Source organism: Tachyglossus aculeatus, chromosome Y4 (assembly GCF_015852505.1).
Source record: "Tachyglossus aculeatus isolate mTacAcu1 chromosome Y4, mTacAcu1.pri, whole genome shotgun sequence".
Classification (NCBI taxonomy): Eukaryota; Metazoa; Chordata; class Mammalia; order Monotremata; family Tachyglossidae; genus Tachyglossus; species Tachyglossus aculeatus.
In genome coordinates this window covers 12,483,838-12,504,552 of record NC_052096.1, presented here as the reverse complement: position 1 = coordinate 12,504,552, position 20,715 = coordinate 12,483,838, and the positions used below count along the sequence as shown (strand labels likewise).

General features: G+C 48.0%; 1 protein-coding gene across 1 annotated transcript in view; it reads left to right on the top strand.

The window, feature by feature from the left end:
* Positions 1-20,715, top strand: part of DCST1 (DC-STAMP domain containing 1) — a 50,414-nt gene that overhangs the window by 2,968 nt on the left and 26,731 nt on the right. Inside the window, exons 2-7 of the mRNA XM_038768492.1 lie at positions 3,210-3,335; positions 5,006-5,080; positions 8,878-9,006; positions 13,838-13,977; positions 16,494-16,692; positions 19,408-19,551. Of these exons, the coding sequence (XP_038624420.1) occupies positions 3,210-3,335; positions 5,006-5,080; positions 8,878-9,006; positions 13,838-13,977; positions 16,494-16,692; positions 19,408-19,551 (813 nt within the window). The remainder of the gene's footprint in view (positions 1-3,209; positions 3,336-5,005; positions 5,081-8,877; positions 9,007-13,837; positions 13,978-16,493; positions 16,693-19,407; positions 19,552-20,715) is intronic.

The window sequence follows — 20,715 nt, the reverse complement described above, 5'->3', positions numbered from 1 at the left end:
TATTCAAATCCCGGCTCTGCCAACTGTCAGCTGGGTGACTCGGGGCGAGTCGCTTCCCTTCTCTGGGCCTCAGTTCCCTCATCTGGAAAATGGGAATTAAGACTGTGAGCCCCCCACGGGGGACAACCTGATCACCTTGTAACCTCCCCAGCACTTAGAACAGTGCTTTGCACATAGTAAGCGCTTAATAAATGCCATCATTATTATTATTATTATCATTCAAATCCCGGCTCCGCCAACTGTCAGCTGGGTGTGTCGCTTCCCTTCTCTGGGCCTCAGTTCCCCTCCTCTGTCAAATGGGGATTCATTCAATTGTATTTATTCATTCAATCGTATTTATTGAGCGCTTACTGTGTGCAGAGCACTGGACTAAGCGCTTGGGAATTACAAGTTGGCTTCACAGAGGGTGAAGCCTGTGAGCCCTCCCCCCCCCACCCCGTGGGACAACCTGATCACCCTGTAACCTCCCCAGCGCTTAGTATGAATTTATTACTCTATTTGTTTTATTTGTACATATTTATTCTATTTATTTTATTTTGTTAATATGTTTTGTTTTGTCGTCTGTCTCCCCCTTCTAGACTGTGAGCCCACTGTTGGGTAGGGACCGTCTCTAGATGTTGCCAACTTGGACTTCCCAAGCGCTTAGTCCAGTGCTCTGCACACAGTAAGCGCTCAATAAATACGATTGAATGAATGAACAGTGCTTTGCACATAGTAAGTGCTTAACAAATACCATCAATATTAGCATTATTATTATTCATTCGTATTTATTGAGCGCTTACTGTGTGCAGAGCCCTGGACTGAGCGCTTGGGAAGTACAAGTTGGCTTCACAGGGGGTGAAGCCTGTGAGCCCCCCGTGGGACAACCCGATCACCCTGTAACCTCCCCAGCGCTTAGAACAGTGCTTTGCACATAGTAAGCGCTTAACAAATGCCATCATTATTGGTATTATTATTATTCAATCGTATTTATTGAGCGCTTACTGTGTGCAGAGCACTGGACTGAGCGCTTGGGAAGTCCAAGTTGGCTTCACAGGGGGTGAAGCCTGTGAGCCCCCCGTGGGACAACCTGATCACCCTGTAACCTCCCCAGCGCTTAGAACAGTGCTTTGCACATAGTAAGCGCTTAACAAATGCCATCATTATTGGTATTATTATTATTCAATCGTATTTATTGAGCGCTTACTGTGTGCAGAGCACTGGACTGAGCGCTTGGGAAGGACAAGTTGGCTTCACAGGGGGTGAAGCCTGTGAGCCCCCCGTGGGACAACCTGATCACCCTGTAACCTCCCCAGCGCTTAGAGCAGGGCTTGGCACATAGTAAGTGCTTAACAAATACCATCATCATCATCATCACTCCCAGCATAGTAATAATAATAATAATAATATAATGATGATGGCATTTATTAAGTGCTTACTATGTGAGCCCACTGTTGGGGAGGGACTGTCTCTATATGTTGCCAATTTGTACTTCCCAAGCGCTTAGTACAGTGCTCTGCACATAGTAAGCGCTCAATAAATACGATTGATGATGATGATGATGTTGATGTGCCAAGCAGTGTTCTAAGCGCTGGGGAGGTTACAATAATAATAATAATGATGGCATTTATTAAGCGCTTACTATGTGCCAAGCACTGTTCTAAGCGCTGGGGAGGTTACAAGGTGATCAGGTTGTCCCACGGGGGGCTCACAGTCTTCATCCCCATTTTACAGATGAGGTCACCGAGGCCCAGAGAAGTGACTTGCCCAGAGCCATCCAGCTGACAATTGGCGGAGCCGGGATTTGAACCCACGCCCTCTGATTCCAAAGCCCGGGCTCTTTTCCCCTGAGCCACGCTGTCTCCTTCTTAATCCGTCAATTCATTGCATTCTTTCAATCAATCATCATCATCATCATCATCAATCGTATTTATTGAGCGCTTACTGTGTGCAGAGCACTGTACTAAGCGCTTGGGAATCAATCAATCAATCAATCGTATTTATTGAGCGCTTACTATGTGCAGAGCACTGTACTAAGCGCTTGGGAAGTACAAATTGGCAACAGCTAGAGACAGTCCCTACCCAACAGTGGGCTCACAGTCTAAAAGGGGGAGACAGAGAACAAAACCAAACATACCAACAAAATAAAATAAATAGAATAGATATGTACAAGTAAAATAAATAAATAGAGTAACAAATATGTACAAACATCTATACATATATACAGGTGCTGTGGGGAAGGGAAGGAGGTAAGATGGGGCGGATGGAGAGGGGGACGAGGGGGAGAGGAAGGAAGGGGCTCAGTCTGGGAAGGCCTCCTGGAGGAGGTGAGCTCTCAGTAGGGCCTTGAAGGGAGGAAGAGAGCGAGCTTGGCGGCTCTCTTGCCGGGTGTTTATTGAGTGCTTACTATTTATTGAGTGCTTACCACGTGCAGAGCAACCAATCAATCAATCGATCGTATTTATCGAGCGCTTACTGTGTGCAGAGCACTGGACTAAGCGCCCGGAAGAGGACGATACGGCGGAATCCGGCCTGCTCGTAATGAGCCGACCGTCGCAGAGCCCCCGCTCGCCCCTCTCGGCGGTCAATCGATCGCGTCCACTGACCACTTTGTTGAGTCGTCTCTACTGGACGCCCACTGGGCGCCGAGCGCTGTGCTAAGCGCTCGACGGCGGGGCAATCAACCGACGTCATCCCCCGGGCCTGGAATGCCCCCAATCCCTCTGCCCATCCGCCCAGCTCGCTCTCTTCCTCCCTTCAAGGCCCTACTGAGAGCTCACCTCCTCCAGGAGGCCTTCCCACACTGAGCCCCTTCTTTCCTCTCCCCCTCGTCCCCCTCCCCATCCCCCCCATCTTACCTCCGTCCCTTCCCCACAGCACCTGTATATATGTATATATATATTTGTACATATTTATTACTCTATTTTACTTGTCCATATCTATTCTATTTATTTTATTTTGTTAATCTGTTTGGTTTTGTTCTCTGTCTTCCCCTTCTAGACTGTGAGCCCACTGTTGGGTAGGGACTGTCTCTATGTGATGCCAATTTGTACTTCCCAAGCGCTTAGTACAGTGCTCTGCACATAGTAAGCGCTCAATAAATACGATTGATTGATTGATTGATTGATTGATTGATTGACACCATCCCTGCTCTCCGCGAGCTGGGAGCCAACAGGGACCGCTCGCTGCGGGCCTAGCGCTGTACTGAACGCTCCTCCTCTCCTCCTCAGCTCTGAAGTGGGCACTCAGCTGGGTGCTGCCCGCCACCTGTGCCCGCTTCCTGTGGCGCCAACCTGGGCACTTCCCCGTGGCCGCCTTCTTGCTGGGCGCCGGGATCGGGGGCTTCATGTCCCTGGGTGAGTACAGACGTGTGGGTCTGGGGGTAAACACACAAACACGTGTGACCTTGGCCTGTGTTGTGTGTCAGGGGTGTGTGTCTGTGTGTGTTTGTGCACGTATGCGCACTGTCTTCTAGACTGTGAGCCCACTGCTGGGTAGGGACCGTCCCTATATGTTGCCAACTTGTAATCAATCAATCGTATTTATTGAGCGCTTCCTATGTGCAGAGCACTGTACTAAGCGCTTGGGAAGTCCAAATTGGCAACACATAGAGACAGTCCCTACCCAACAGTGGGCTCACAGTCTAAAAGGGGGAGACAGAGAACAGAACCAAACATACCAACAAGATAAAATAAATAGGATAGAAATGTACAAGTAAAATAAGTAAATAAATAAATAAATAGAGTAATAAATCTGTACAACCATATATCCATATATACAGGTGCTGTGGGGAAGGGAAGGAGGTAAGATGGGGGGATGGAGAGGGGGACGAGGGGGAGAAATAATAATAATAATAATAATCATAATGGCATTTATTAAGCGCTTGCTATGTGCCGAGCACTGTCCTAAGCGCTGGGGAGGTTGCGAGGTAATAATAATAATGGCATTTATTAAGCGCTTACTATGTGCCAAGCACTGTTCTAAGCGCTGGGGAGGTTACAAGGTGATCAGGTTGTCCCTCGGGGGGCTCACAGACTGGGAGCCCCACGTGGGACCCCAGTGTTTAGAACAGTGCTTGGCACATAGTAAGCGCTTAAGAAATGCCATTATCATTATTATTATTAGATACAAGCTAATTAAGTAGAGAAGCGGCATGGCGAAGTGGATATAGAGCCCGGGCTTGGGAGTCAGAAGGTCGTGGGTTCTAATCCCGGCTCTGCCAATTTTCCTTTCCTTTCAGTCGTACTTATTGAGCGCTTACTGTGAGCAGAGCACTGTACTAAGCGCTTGGGAAGTATAAATCGGCAACAGAGACGGTCCCTACCCAACAACGGGCTCGCAGTCTAGAAGGGGGAGACAGACAACAAATATTACTAATATAATATTGTTATTGTCCTTTCAATCGCATTTATTGAGCGCTTACTGTGTGCAGAGCACTGTACTAAGCGCTTGGAAAGTCGAAATTGGCAACAGATTGAGACAGTTCCTACCCAACAACAGGCTCACAGTCTAGAAGGGGGAGACAGACAACAAATATTACTAATATAATATTATTATTTTCCTTTCGATCATATTTATTGAGCGCTTACTGTGTGCAGAGCACTGTACTAAGCACTTGGGAAGTACAAATCGGCAACAGAGACGGTCCCTACCTAACAACGGGCTCACAGTCTAGAAGGGGGAGACAGACGACAAATATTACTAATATAATATTATTATTTTCCTTTCAATCATATTTATTGAGCACTTATTGTGTGCAGAGCACTGTACTAAGCGCTTGGGAAGTCGAAATTGGCAACAGATAGAGACAGTCCCTACCCAACAACGGGCTCGCAGTCTAGAAGGGGGAGACAGACAACAAATATTACTAATATAATATTGTTGTTGTCCTTTCAATCGCATTTATTGAGCGCTTACCGTGTGCAGAGCACTGTACTAAGCGCTGGGGAAGTCCAAGTTGGCAACATGTAGAGACGGTTATTATAATTATGTTATTATTATTATTATTACTGATCTCTCTCCGCAGGTCTCTTCCAAATCCTGGTGAATCCCACGAGTCTCCCAGAGGATCAGAAGGTGATCCTGATGTACAGCATGGCCGGTGAGCTGGCAAGCAGTGCCAGGGAATGGGGGCATGGTGGGCAATTCATTCCATCGTATTTATTGAGCGCTTACTGTGTGCAGAGCACTGGGCTGAGCGCTTGGGAAGTCCAAGTCGGCAACATCTAGAGACGGTCCCTACCCGACAGCGGGCTCACGGTCTAGAAGGGGGAGCCGGACGACAAAACAAAACATAGCCACAAAATAAAATAAATGGAATAAATATGTACAAGTAAAAGAAATAAATAAATTCATTCAATCGTATTTATTGAGCGCTTACTGTGTGCAGAGCACTGGGCTAAGCGCTTGGGAAGTCCATCTAGAGACGGGCCCTACCCGACAGCGGGCTCACGGTCTAGAAGGGGGAGACGGACGACAAAACAAAACAGATTCACAAAATAAAATAAATGGAATAAATACGTACAAATAAAATAAATAAATTCATTCATTCATTCAACCGTATTTATTGAGCGCTTTCTGTGTGCAGAGCACCGTGCTAAGAGCTTGGGAAGCCCATCTAGAGACGGGCCCTACCCGACAGCGGGCTCACAGTCTAGAAGGGGGAGACAGATGACAAAACAAAACATAGTCACAAAATAAAATAAATGGAATAAATATGTACAAATAAAATAAATAAATTCATTCATTCATTCAATCGTATTTATTGAGCGCTTACTGTGGGCAGAGCACTGGACTAAGCGCTTGGGAAGTCCAAGTCAACAACATCTAGAGACGGGCCCTACCCGACAGCGGGCTCACGGTCTAGAAGGGGGAGACGGACGACAAAACAAAACATAGTCACAAAATAAAATAAATGGAATAAATATGTACAAATAAAATAAATAAATAAATTCATTCATTCATTCAATCGCATTTATTGAGCGCTTACTGTGTGCAGAGCACTGGACTAAGCGCTTGGGAAGTCCAAGTTGGCAACGTATAGAGACGGTCCCTACCCAACATTCATTCATTCATTCATTCATTCATTCAATCGTATTTATTGAGCGCTTACTGTGTGCAGAGCACTGGGCTAAGCGCTTGGGAAGTCCAAGTCGGCAACATCTAGAGACGGGCCCTACCCGACAGCGGGCTCACAGTCTAGAAGGGGGGGAGACGGACGACAAAACAAAACATAGTCACAAAATAAATGGAATAAATATGTACAAATAAAATAAATAAATAAATTCATTCATTCAATCGTATTTATTGAGCGCTTACTGTGTGCAGAGCACTGGGCTAAGCGCTTGGGAAGTCCAAGTCGGCAACATCTAGAGACGGGCCCTACCCGACAGCGGGCTCACAGTCTAGAAGTGGGGAGACGGACGACGAAACAAAACATAGTCACAAAATAAAATAAATGGAATAAATACGTACAAATAAAATAAATAAATAAATTCATTCAATCGTATTTATTGAGCGCTTACTGTGTGCAGAGCACTGTGCTAAGCGATTGGGAAGTCCAAGTCGGCAACATCTAGAGACGGTCCCTACCCGACAGCGGGCTCACAGTCTAGACGTGAGGGAGTGGGGGGCTGCTTGGCGGGGAACCGGTGGGCATTCGTTCCTTCAATCGTATTTATTGAGCGCCTACTGTGTGCAGAGCACTGTACTGAGCGCTTGGGAAGTACAAGTTGGCAACTTCTAGAGACGGGCCCTACCCGACAGTGGGCTCACGGTCTAGAGGACTGTGCCTGGCAGTGCCAGGGTGGATCAGTCAATCAATCAATCGTATTTATTGAGCGCTTACTGTGTGCAGAGCACTGTACTAAGCGCTCGGGAAGTCCAAGTTGGCAACATCTAGAGACGGTCCCTACCCGACAGCGGGCTCACGGTCTAGAGGACTGTGCCTGGCAGTGCCAGGGTAGATGGAGACGTGGTGGGCGAGCCTGGGGTGGGCGAGGCCGGTTAGAGAAGCAGCGTGGCTCACTGGAAAGAGCCCAGGCTTGGGAGTCAGAGGTCATGGGTTCGAATCCCGGCTCCCCCACATGTCTGCTGTGTGACCTTGGGCAAGTCACTTTAATTAATTAATGATGGCATTTATTAAGCGCTTCCTCTGTGCAAAGCACTGTTCTAAGCGCTGGGGAGGTTACAAGGTGCCCGGCTCCCCCACATGTCTGCTGTGTGACCTTGGGCAAGTCACTTTAATTAATTAATGATGGCATTTATTAAGCGCTTACTCTGTGCAAAGCACTGTTCTAAGCGCTGGGGAGGTTACAAGGTGCCCGGCTCCCCGACGTGTCTGCTGTGTGACCTTGGGCAAGTCACTTTAATTAATTAATGATGGCATTTATTAAGCGCTGACTCTGTGCAAAGCACCGTTCTAAGCGCTGGGGAGGTTACAAGGTGATCAGGTTGTCCCACGGGGGGCTCCCAGTCTTCATCCCCATTTTCCAGATGAGGGAACTGAGGCCCGGAGAAGTGAAGTGACTTGCCCAAAGTCACACATCTGACAATTGTCCCTAGCAGCGTGGTTCAGTGGAAAGAGCCCGGGCCTTGGAGTCAGAGGTCATGGGTTCAAATCCCGGCTCCGCCACTTGTCAGCTGGGTGACTTTGGGCAAGTCATTTCCCTTCTCTGTGCTTCAGTTCCCTCATCTGGAAAATGGGGATGAAGACTGGGAGCCCCCCGTGGGACAACCTGATCAGCTTGTAAGCACCCCAGCGCTTAGACCAGTGCTTTGCACATAGTAAGTGCTTAATAAATGCCATTATCATTATTATGAGAAGCAGCGTGGCTCAGTGGAAAGAGCCCGGGCTTTGGAGTCAGAGGTCATGGGTTCAAATCCCGTCTCCGCCACATGTCTGCTGTGTGACCTTGGGCAAGTCACTTAACTTCTCTGAGCCTCAGTGACCTCATCTGTAAAATGAGGATTAAGACTGTGAGCCCCACGTGGGACAACTTGATCCCATTGTATCCCCCCAGCAATTAGAACAGTGCTTTGCACATAGTAAGCGCTTAACAAATGCCATTATTATTATTATTATAATTAATTGGCGGAGGCGGGATTCGAACGCATGACCTCCGCCTCCAAAGCCCGGGCTCCCCCCCCAGCGCTTAGAACAGTGTTTTGCACATAGTAAGCGCTTAACAAATGCCATTATTATTATTATTATTATTGGCGGAGCCGGGATTCGAACCCATGACCTCCGCCTCCAAAGCCCGGGCTCTTTTCCACTGAGCCACGCTGCTTCACTTCACTTCACTTCTCTGAGCCTCAGTTCCCTCATCTGTCAAATGGGGATGAAGGCTGGGAGCCCCCCGGGGGACATCGCGATCACCTTGTATCCCCCCACCAGCGCTTAGAACAGTGCACATAGTGAGCGCTTAATACATGCCATCATTAATTAATTAAAGTGACTTGCCCAAGGTCACACAGCAGACAGTGGGGGGGGGGGGGGTTGGGATTCAAACCCATGACCTCTGCCTCCCAAGCCCGGCCTCTTTCCACTGAGCCACGCTGCTTCTCTATAACGACAGCATCATCATCATCATCAGTCGTATTTATTGAGCGCTTACTATGTGCAGAGCACTGTACTAAGCGCTTGGGAAGTACAAATTGGCAACATCTAGAGACGGTCCCTACCCGACAGTGGGCTCACAGTCCTGCACCCATCTCATCAGAGAGACAGAGACACACACACGCACACACACAAAAAACACTGTAATGGCACGGACCCAGAGCTTTGCACGTAGTAAGCGCTTAACAAATGCCATTATTATTATTATTATTATTATTATTATTATTATTAGGCCAGGGTGGCCAGCTCACCCACCCTGGCCTCCTCTCCCCTCGGAGCAGGTGTGGGCGCCCTGGGATGGGGCCTCTCCCCGCACATCCGCTGTGCCAGTCTCCTGGTGGTACCCAAGATGCTGGGCAAGGAGGGACGACTCTTCGTGCTGGGCTACTTGCTGGCCGCCATCTACGAGGGTGAGTGGGGCTCTGAGGTCCGTGTGGGCCAGGGACAGTGCCCGCCCCTATTTCCCTGTAGCCACCCCTGGCACACAGTAAGCGCTTAACCAGTGCCATTCATTCAACCATTCATTCATTGGGCGCTTAAAAAGTGCCATTCATTCATTCAGTGGTATTTATTGAGCGCTTACGGTGTGCAGAGCACTGGACTAAGCGCTTGGGAAGTCCAAGTTGGCAACATCTAGAGCCGGTCCCCACCCGACAGCGGGCTCACGGCCTAGAAGGGGGAGACGGACGACAAAACATAGTAACAGAATACAATAAATAGAATAAATATGCCATTCATTCATTCAATCGTATTTATTGAGCGCTTGCGGTGTGCAGAGCACTGGACTAGGCGCTTGGGAAGTCCAAGTTGGCAACATCGAGAGCCGGTCCCCACCCGACAGTGGGCTCACGGCCTAGAAGGGGGAGACAGACGATAAAACAAAACATAGTAACAGAATAAAATAACTATGCCATTCATTCATTCAGTCGTATTTATTGAGCGCTTGCTGTGTGCAGAGCACTGGACTAAGCGCTTGGGAAGTCCAAGTTGGCAACATAGAGAGACAGTCCCTACCCAACAGTGGGCTCACAGGCTAGAAAGCGCTTACTATGTGCAAAGCACTGTTCTAAGCGCTGACATATATAATACAGGATGATAATTATAGAAATTATAGGGCTGTGGGGTTGGGTGAATCTCAAATGTCGGCGCATAATAAGAATGATGGCATTTGTGAAGCGCTTACTATGTGCAAAGCACTGTTCTAAGCGCTGACATATATAATACAGGATGATAATTATAGAAATTATAGGGCTGTGGGGTTGGGTGAATCTCAAATGTTGGCGCATAATAAGAATGATGGCATTTGTTAAGCGCTTACTATGTGCAAAGCACTGTTCTAAGCGCTGACATATATAATACAGAATGACAATTACAGAAATTATAGTGCTGTGGGGTTGGGTGAATCTCAAATGTCAGCGCATAATCATAATAATGGCATTTGTTAAGCGCTTACTATGTGCAAAGCACTGTTCTAAGCGCTGACATATGTAATATAGTACAGAATGATAATTACAGAAATTATAGTGCTTTGGGGTTGGGTGAATATCAAATGTCAGCGCATAATAATAATGATGGCATTTGTCAAGCGTTTACTATGTGCAAAGCATTGTTCTAAGCCTGACATATATGATATAGTACAGAATGATAATTACAGAAATTATAGTGCTGTGGGGCTGGGTGAATCTCAAATGTCAGCACATAATAATAATGATGGCATTTGTTAAGCGTTTACTATGTGCAAAGCACTGTTCTAAGCGCTGACATATATAATACAGAATGGTAATTACAGAAATGACAGTGCTGTGGGGTTGGGTGAATCTCAAATGTCAGCGCATAATAAGAATGATGGCATTTGTTAAGCGCTTACTATGTGCAAAGCACTGTTCTAAGCGCTGACATGTATAATACAGAATGATAATTACAGAAATGACAGTGCTGTGGGGTTGGGTGAATATCATATGTCAGCGCATAATAAGAATGATGGCATTTTTTAAGCGCTTATTATTCATTCATTCATTCAATCGTATTTATTGAGTGCTTACTGTGTGCAGAGCACTGTACTAAGCGCTTGGGAAGTACAGGTCGGCAACATAAAGAGACAGTCCCTACCCAACAAAGCACTGTTCTAAGCGCTGACATATATAATACAGAATGATAATTATAGAAATTATAGGGCTGTGGGGTTGGGTGAATCTCAGATGTCAGCGCATAATCATAATGATGGTATTTGTTAATAATAATAATAATAATGGCATTTATTAAGCGCTTACTATGTGCAAAGCACCGTTCTAAGCGCTGACATATATAATACAGAATGATAATTACAGAAATGACAGTGCTGTGGGGTTGGGTGAATCTCAAATGTCAGCGCATAATAATAATGGTGGCATTTGTTAAGCGCTTACTATGTGCAAAGCACTGTTTTAAGCGCTGACATATGTAATTCAGAATGATAATTATAGAAATTATAGTGCTGTGGGGTTGGGTGAATATCAGATGTCAGCGCAGAATAATAATGATGGCATTTGTTAAGCACTTACTATGTGCAAAGCACTGTTCTAAGCGCTGACATATATAGTACAGAATGATAACTACAGAAATTCAGCGCATAATAATAATGATGGTATTTAAGTGCTTACTATGTGCAAAGCACTGTTCTAAGCGCTGACATATATAATACAGAAAGATAGTTACAGGAATGACAGTGCTGTGGGGTTGGGTGAATTTCAAATGTCAGCGCATAATAATAATGATGGCATTTGTTAAGCCATCATAGCTTACTATGTGCAAAGCACTGTTCTAAGCGCTGACATATATAATACAGAATGATAGTTACAGAAATAGTGCTGTGGGGCTGGGTGAATATCAAATGTCAGTGCATAATAATAATGATGGCATTTGTTAAGCGTTTACTATGTGCAAAGCACTGTTCTAAGCGCGGACATATAATATAGTACAGAATGATAATTACAGAAATTACAGTGCTGTGGGGTGGGGTGAATATCAAATGTCAGCGCATAATAATAATGATGGTATTTGTTAAGCGCTTACTATGTGCAAAGCACTGTTCTAAGCGCTGACATATATAATACAGAATGATAATTACAGAAATGTCAGTGCTGTGGGGCTGGGTGAATATCAAATGTCAGCGCAGAATCATAATGATGGCATTTGTTACGTGCTTACTATGTGCAAAGCACTGTTCTAAGCGCTGACATATATAATACAGAATGACAATTATAGAAATTATAGTGCTGTGGGGTTGGGTGAATCTCAAATGTCAGCGCATAATAATAATGATGGCATTTGTTAAGCGCTTACTGTGTGCAAAGCACTGTTCTAAGCGCTGACATATATAATATAGTACAGAATGATAATTACAGAAATTACAGTGCTGTGGGGTGGGGTGAATATCAAATGTCAGCGCATAATAATAATGATGGTATTTGTTAAGCGCTTACTATGTGCAAAGCACTGTTCTAAGCGCTGACATATATAATACAGAATGATAATTACAGAAATTACAGTGCTGTGGGGTGGGGTGAATATCAAATGTCAGCGCATAATAAGAATGATGGCATTTGTTAAGCACTTACTATGTGCAAAGCACTGTTCTAAGCGCTGACATATATAATACAGAATGACAATTATAGAAATTATAGTGCTGTGGGGTTGGGTGAATCTCAAATGTCAGCGCATAATAATAATGATGGCATTTGTTAAGCGCTTACTCTGTGCAAAGCACTGTTCTAAGCGCTGACATATATAATACAGAATGACAATTACAGAAATTATAGTGCTGTGGGGTTGGGTGAATCTCAAATGTCAGCGCATAATAATAATGATGGCATTTGTTAAGCACTTACTATGTGCAAAGCACTGTTCTAAGCGCGGACATATAATATAGTACAGAATGATAATTACAGAAATTATAGTGCTGTGGGGTTGGGTGAATCTCAAATGTCAGTGCGTAATAATAATGATGGCATTTGTTAAGTGCTTACTATGTGCAAAGCACTGTTATAAGCGCTGACATATATAATATAGTACAGAATGATAATTACAGAAATTATAGTGCTGTGGGGTTGGGTGAATCTCAAATGTCAGCGCATAATAATAATGATGGCATTTGTTAAGCGTTTACCATGTGCAAAGCACTGTTCTAAGCGCTGACATATATAGTACAGAATGATAACTACAGAAATTCAGCGCATAATAATAATGATGGTATTTGTTAAGCGCTTACTATGTGCAAAGCACTGTTCTAAGCGCTGACATATATAATACAGAATGATAATTACAGAAATGTCAGTGCTGTGGGGCTGGGTGAATATCAAATGTCAGCGCAGAATCATAATGATGGCATTTGTTAAGTGCTTACTATGTGCAAAGCACTGTCCTAAGCGCTGACATATATAATACAGAATGATAATTATAGAAATTATAGTGCTGTGGGGTTGGGTGAATATCAAATGTCAGCGCATAATAATAATGATGGCATTTGTTAAGTGCTTACTATGTGCAAAGCACTGTTCTAGGTGCTGACATATATAATATAGAATGATAATTATAAAAATTATAGTGCTGAGGGGTTGGGTGAATATCAAATGTCAGCGCATAATAATAATGATGGCATTTGTTAAGCGATTACTATGTGCAGAGCACTGTTCTAAGCGCTGACATATATAATATAGTACAGAATGATAATTACAGAAATTATAGTGCTGTGGGGCTGGGTGAAGCTCAAATGTCAGTGCATAATAAGAATGATGGCATTTGTTAAGCGTTTACTATGTGCAAAGCACTGTTCTAAGCGCTGACATGTATAATACAGAATGATAGTTACAGAAATCAATCAATCAATCATATTTATTGAGCGCTTACTGTGTGCAGAGCACTGTACTAAGCGCTTGGGAAGTACAAGTTGGCAACATATAGAGACAGTCCCTACCCAACAGTGGGCTCACAGTCTGCTGTGGGGTTGGGGCGCATGTCAAATGTCCGTTCATCATCATCCTCATCAATCGTATTTATTGAGCGCTTACTATGTGCAGAGCACTGTACTAAGCGCTTGGGAAGTACAAATTGGCAACATCTAGAGACGGTCCCTACCCAACAGTGGGCTCACAGTCTAAAAGGGGGAGAAGAGTCGGTCAGTCAGCGGGACTTATTGAGCGCTTCCCGCGGGCAGAGCGCTGTACTAAGCGCTCGGGAGATGGACGGCCCCGCTCCCCCCCTCAGGCCCCGTGTCCAACGTGCGGCACAACCTGGCGGAGGTGGCCCGTTCTCTGGGCTGCACCGTGGAGTTGCAAGTCAACAACAGCCGCGAGGCCTGGCGTGTCTCCACCGCCCCGCTACGGGCCGTCATCCGGGATCTGCTGGTGAGTGAGGTCGACGGGGGTCACGGGAAGGGTCACAGGGGTCACGGGGGGTCACAGGGCAGACGGGTAATAAATAATAACAACCATCACTAAGCGCTTACTACGTGCCACCTCAGCTCTGGGTGAGGATCCAAGGGGATCAGGTGGTCCCCCGTGGGGCTCACGGCCTTCATCCATCCATCAATCAATCGTATTTATTGAGCGCTTACTGTGTGCAGAGCACTGGACTAAGCGCTTGGGAAGTCCAAGTTGGCAACATATAGAGACAGTCCCTACCCAACAGTGGGCAGTCAATCAATCAATCGTATTTATTGAGCGCTTACCGTGTGCAGAGCACTGGACTAAGCGCTCGGGAAGGACAAGTTGGCAACATAGAGAGACGGTCCCTATCCGACAGCGGGCTCACAGTCTAGAAATGTGGGGGGCTAATCAATCAATCAATCGATCGTATTTATTGAGCGCTTACTGTGTGCAGAGCACTGGACTAAGCGCTTGGGAAGTCCAAGTTGGCAACATCTAGAGACGGTCCCTACCCGACAGCAGGCTCACAGTCTAGAAATGTGGGGGGCTTAATCAATCAATCTATCGATCGTATTTATTGAGTGCTTACCATGTGCAGAGCACTGGACTAAGTGCTTGGGAAGTCCAAGTTGGCAACATAGAGAGATGGTCCCTACCCAACAGCGGGCTCACAGTCTAGAAATGTGGGGGCTTAATCAATCAATCTATCGATCGTATTTATTGAGCGCTTACCGTGTGCAGAGCACTGGACTAAGCGCTTGGGAAGTCCAAGTTGGCAACACCTAGAGACAGTCCCTACCCAACAGCAGGCTCACAGTCTAGAAATGTGGGGGGCTTAATCAATCAATCTATCGATCGTATTTATTGAGCGCTTACTGTGTGCAGAGCACTGGACTAAGCGCTTGGGAAGTCCAAGTTGGCAACATCTAGAGACGGTCCCTACCCGACAGTGGGCTCACAGTCTAGAAATGTGGGTGGTCTTAATCAATCAATCGATCGTATTTATTGAGCGCTTACCGTGTGCAGAGCACTGGACTAAGCACTTGGGAAGTCCAAGTTGGCAACATCTAGAAACGGTCCCTACCCGACAGTGGGCTCACAGTCTAGAAATGTGGGGGGCTTAATCAATCAATCTATCGATCGTATTTATTGAGCGCTTACTGTGTGCAGAGCACTGGACTAAGCGCTTGGAAAGTCCAAGTTGGCAACATAGAGAGACGGTCCCTACCCGACAGCGGGCTCACAGTCTAGAAATGTGGGGGGCTTAATCAATCAATCAATCGATCGTATTTATTGAGCGCTTGGCGCTTGGGAAGTCCAAGTTGGCAACATAGAGAGACGGTCCCTACCCGACAGCGGGCTCACAGACTAGAAATGTGGGGGGCTTAATCAATCAATCGATCGTATTTATTGAGCACTTAGCCCTTGGGAAGTCCAAGTTGGCAACATCTAGAGACGGTCCCTACCCGACAGTGGGCTCACAGACTAGAAATGTGGGGGGCTTAATCAATCAATCTATCGTATTTATTGAGCGCTTACCGTGTGCAGAGCACTGGACTAAGCGCTTGGGAAGTCCAAGTTGGCAACATAGAGAGACGGTCCCTACCCGACAGTGGGCTCCCAGTCTAGAAATGTGGGGGGCTTAATCAATCAATCGATTGTATTTATTGAGCGCTTAGCGCTTGGGAAGTCCAAGTTGGCAACATAGAGAGATGGTCCCTACCTGACAGTGGGCTCACAGTCTAGAAATGTGGGGGGCTTAATCAATCAATCTATCGTATTTATTGAGCGCTTACCGTGTGCAGAGCACTGGACTAAGCGCTTGGGAAGTCCAAGTTGGCAACATAAAGAGACGGTCCCTACCCGACAGTGGGTTCCCAGTCTAGAAATGTGGGGGGCTTAATCAATCAATCGATTGTATTTATTGAGCGCTTAGCGCTTGGGAAGTCCAAGTTGGCAACATAGAGAGATGGTCCCTACCTGACAGTGGGCTCACAGTCTAGAAATGTGGGGGGCTTAATCAATCAATCAATCGTATTTATTGAGCGCTTACCGTGTGCAGAGCACTGGACTAAGCGCTTGGGAAGTCCAAGTTGGCAACATAGAGAGACGGTCCCTACCCGACAGCGGGCTCACAGTCTAGAAATGTGGGGGACTTAATCAATCCATCAATCCATCGTCTTTATTGAGCGCTTACTGTGTGCAGAGCACTGTACTAAGCGCTTGGGAAGTCCAAGTTGGCAACATAGAGTGACGGGCCCTACCCAACAGCGGGCTCCCAGTCTAGAAATGTGGGGGGCTTAATCAATCAATCAATCCATCGTATTTATTGAGCGCTTACCATGTGCAGAGCACTGGACTAAGCGCTTGGGAAGTCCAAGTTGGCAACATAGACGGTCCCTACCCAACAGTGGGCTTCCAGTCTAGAAGAAGACTAGACTGGCTTCTAGAGGGCCTAGTGTCCTCTGTCCCCCCGGCTCGGTTTCCCCCCGAAGCACCGGGCCCCGGAGCTGAACGCCGAATCCCGCAACGTGACCCTGGCCTTCTCCGAGCTGGACGAGCAGGTGACCAGCCAGGAGGGCTACCAGGCGACCGACGAGGAGGCCCGGGCCACCCGGGGCCGGGCCGGGCCCGGGCCTCCCATCACCGACACCCAGAAGATGTACGAACTCAAGACCCGCCTGCGCTGCAACCGTGAGCGGGGACCTCGGGGGAGACGGGGCGGGGGGGGCCCGGGGGGTCCGGCACCCCAGGGGTGGGGCTGGAGGGGCGCTTAACAAATACCACCATTATTATTATTACTATCCCAGCGCTTAGAACAGGGCTTGGCACCTACCAAGCGCTTAACAAATACCACCATTATTATCATTATGATCCCAGCGCTTAGAACGGTGCTTGGCACATAGCAAGCGCTTAACAAATACCACCATTATTCTTATGATCCTAGCACTTAGAACAGGGCTTGGCCCATAGCAAGCGCTTAACAAATACCACTATTATCATTACTATTATTATCCCAGCGCTTAGAACAGGGCTTGGCACATACCAAGCGCTTAACAAATACCACCATTATTATTATTATGATCCCAGCGCTTAGAACGGTGCTTGGCACGTAGCAAGCGCTTAACAAATACCACCATTATTCTTATGATCCCAGCGCTTAGAACAGGGCTTGACACATAGAAAGCACTTAACAAATACCACCATTATTCTTATGATCCCAGCGCTTAGCACAGGGCTTGGCACATAGCAAGCGCTTAACAAATACCACCATTATTATTATTATGATCCCAGCGCTTAGAACGGTGCTTGGCACGTAGCAAGCGCTTAACAAATACCACCATTATTCTTATGATCCCAGCGCTTAGCACAGGGCTTGGCACATAGCAAGCGCTTAACAAATACCACCATTATTATTATTATGATCCCAGCGCTTAGAACGGTGCTTGGCACGTAGCAAGCGCTTAACAAATACCACCATTATTCTTATGATCCCAGCGCTTAGAACAGGGCTTGACACATAGAAAGCACTTAACAAATACCACCATTATTCTTATGATCCCAGCGCTTAGCACAGGGCTTGGCACATAGCAAGCGCTTAACAAATACCACCATTATTATTATTATGATCCCAGCGCTTAGAACGGTGCTTGGCACGTAGCAAGCGCTTAACAAATACCACCATTATTCTTATGATCCCAGCGCTTAGCACAGGGCTTGGCACATAGCAAGCGCTTAACAAATACCACCATTATTATTATTATGATCCCAGCGCTTAGAACAGTGCTTGGCACGTAGCAAGCGCTTAACAAATACCACCATTATTCTTATGATCCCAGCGCTTAGAACAGGGCTTGGTACATAGCAAGCGCTTAACAAATACCACCATTATTCTTATGATCCCAGCGCTTAGAACAGTGCTTGGCACATAGGAAGCGCTTAACAAATACCACCATTATTCTTATGATCCCAGCGCTTAGAACAGTGCTTGGCACATAGGAAGCACTTAACAAATACCACCATTATTCTTATGATCCCAGCGCTTAGAACAGGGCTTGGCACATAGCAAGCACTTAACAAATGCCACTATTATCACTACTATTATTATCCCAGCGCTTAGAACGGTGCTTGGCACATAGAAAGCGCTTAACAAATACCACCGTTATTCTTATGATCCCAGCGCTTAGAACAGGGCTTGGCCCACAGGAAGCGCTTAACAAATGCCACCATTATTCTTATGGTCCCAGCGCTTAGAACAGGGCTTGGTACATAGCAAGCGCTTAACAAATACCACTATTATTCTTATGATCCCAGTGCTTAGAAGAGGGCTTGGCACATAGCAAGCGCTTAACAAACACCACCATTATTATTATTATTATTATTATTATTATTATTATTATTATCCCAGTGCTTAGAACAGGGCTTGGCACATAGCAAGCGCTTAATACCACCATTATTTTTATTATCCCAGCGCTTAGAACAGGGCTTGGCACATAGGAAGCGCTTAACAAATACCACCATTATTCTTTTGATCCCAGCTCTTAGAAGAGGGCTTGGCACATAGCAAGCGCTTAACAAATACCACTATGATTATTACTATTATTATCCCAGCGCTTAGAACAGGGCTTGGCACATAGCAAGCGCTTAACAAATACCACTATTATTATTATTATCACCCCAGCGCTTAGAATGGTGCTTGGCCCATAGCAAGCGCTTAACAAATACCACCATTATTCTTATGGTCCCAGCGCTTAGAACAGGGCTTGGCACATAGCAAGCGCTTAACAAGTACCACTGTTATTATTACTATGCCCATAGGAAGCGCTTAACAAATGCCACCACTATTATTCTTATGACCCCAGTGCTTAGGACGGTGGTTGGCCCATAGGAAGCGCTTAACAAATACCACCACAATTATTCTTATGACCCCAGCGCTTAGGACAATGGTTGGGCCATAGCAAGCGCTTAACAAATACCACCACTATTATTCTTATGACCCCAGCGCTTAGGACAGTGGTTGGCCCATAGCAAGCGCTTCACAAATACCACCACTATTATGATCCCAGCGTTTAGGACGGTGGTTGGCCCATAGGACGCGCTTAACAAATACCACCACTATTATTCTTAAGATCCCAGCGCTTAGGACGGTGGTTGGCCTATAGGAAGCGCTTAACAAATACCACCACCATCATCATAATAATAAGGCACATTATTATATGTTTATACATATATATTATGTATAAGAATTGATGTTCTTGTTATGTAGAGAGAAGCGGTGTGGGAGAGGGGAGGAGTAGGGGGCGGGGGTTTCCTGTGGGCAGGCCTCCCGGAGGGGTGGGGTGTGTGTGTGTGTGTGTGGGTGTGTGTGTGTGTGTGTGTGTGCCTGACGTTTCGGCACGTGTCGCTCAGAGTTGGTGCGGGAGTCCGAGCTGGGCTGCGGGCGCTGGTTCTCGGCCAGGCTGAGCCGCTGCCTCAACGCCCTCCCGCTGCCCCTCCTCAAACACCTGCTCTGCCTCCCGCTGCGCTTCGACTTCGTCTGCGCCGCCGCCAGGGGTCAGCAGCACGCGCCTGCGCGGGGGGCACCCGAAAGGGGAGGGGGCGGGGCCACCGGGGCGGGGGACGAAGGGGATTGGATGGGGCTGGTGGAGGGTGGGCGGGGCCACAGGGGGAGTGGGCGGGGCCAGTGGCGAGTGAGCAGGGCCGAAGGGGATTGGACGGGGTGGGTGGGGCCGCAGGGAGTGGGCGGGGCCGAAGGGGATTGGACGGGGCTGGGGGAGAGTGGGCGGGGCCACGAGAGAGTGGGCGGGACCACAGGGGATTGGACGGGGGCTGGGGGAGTGGGCGGGGCCAAGGGGGTGTGTGCGGGGCCAAAGGGGATTGGATGGGGCTGGTGAAGAGTGGGCGGGGCCAACGGGGAGCGGGCGGGGCCACAGGAGATTGGACGGAGCCACAGGGGGAGTGGGCGGGACTGGTGGAGAGTGGGCGGGGCCAACGGGGAGTGGGCGGGGCCGAAGGGGATTGGACGGGGTGGGTGCAGAGTGGGCGGGGCCGAAGGGGATTGGACGGGGCGGGTGGGGGAGTGGGCGGGGCCAACGGGGAGTGGGCGGGACCACGGGGATTGGACGGGCAGGTGGAGAGTGGGCGGGCCAAGGGAGAGCGGGCGGGGCCAAGGGGGAGTGGGCGGGGCCGAAGGGGATTGGATGGGGTGGGTGGAGAGTGGGCGGGGCCAACGGGGAGCGGGCGGGGCCGATTGGGACTGGACGGGGTGGATGGAGGGAGGACGGGGCCACAGGGAGAGTGGGCGGGGCCAACGGGGAGTGGGCGGAGCCGAAGGGGATTGGACGGGGTGGGTGGAGAGTGGGCGGGGCCAACGGGGAGCGGGCGGAGCCAACGGGGAGCGGGCGGGACCACAGGAGATTGGACGTGGCTGGGGGAGAGTGGGCGGGGCCAAGGGGGAGTGGGCGGAGCCGAAGGGGATTGGACGGGGCTGGGGGAGGGTGGACGGGGCCACAGGAGGAGTGGGCGGGGTTGGTGGACAGTGGGCGGGGCCAACGGGGAGTGGGCAGGGCCGAAGGGGATTGGACGGGGCGGATGGAGGGGGGGGGCCAAGGGGGAGTGGGCGGAGGCACGGGGGATTGGACGAGGCTGGGGGAGAGTGGGCGGGGCAGAAGGGGATTGGATGGGGCGGGTGCTGAGTGGGCGGGGCCGAAGGGGATT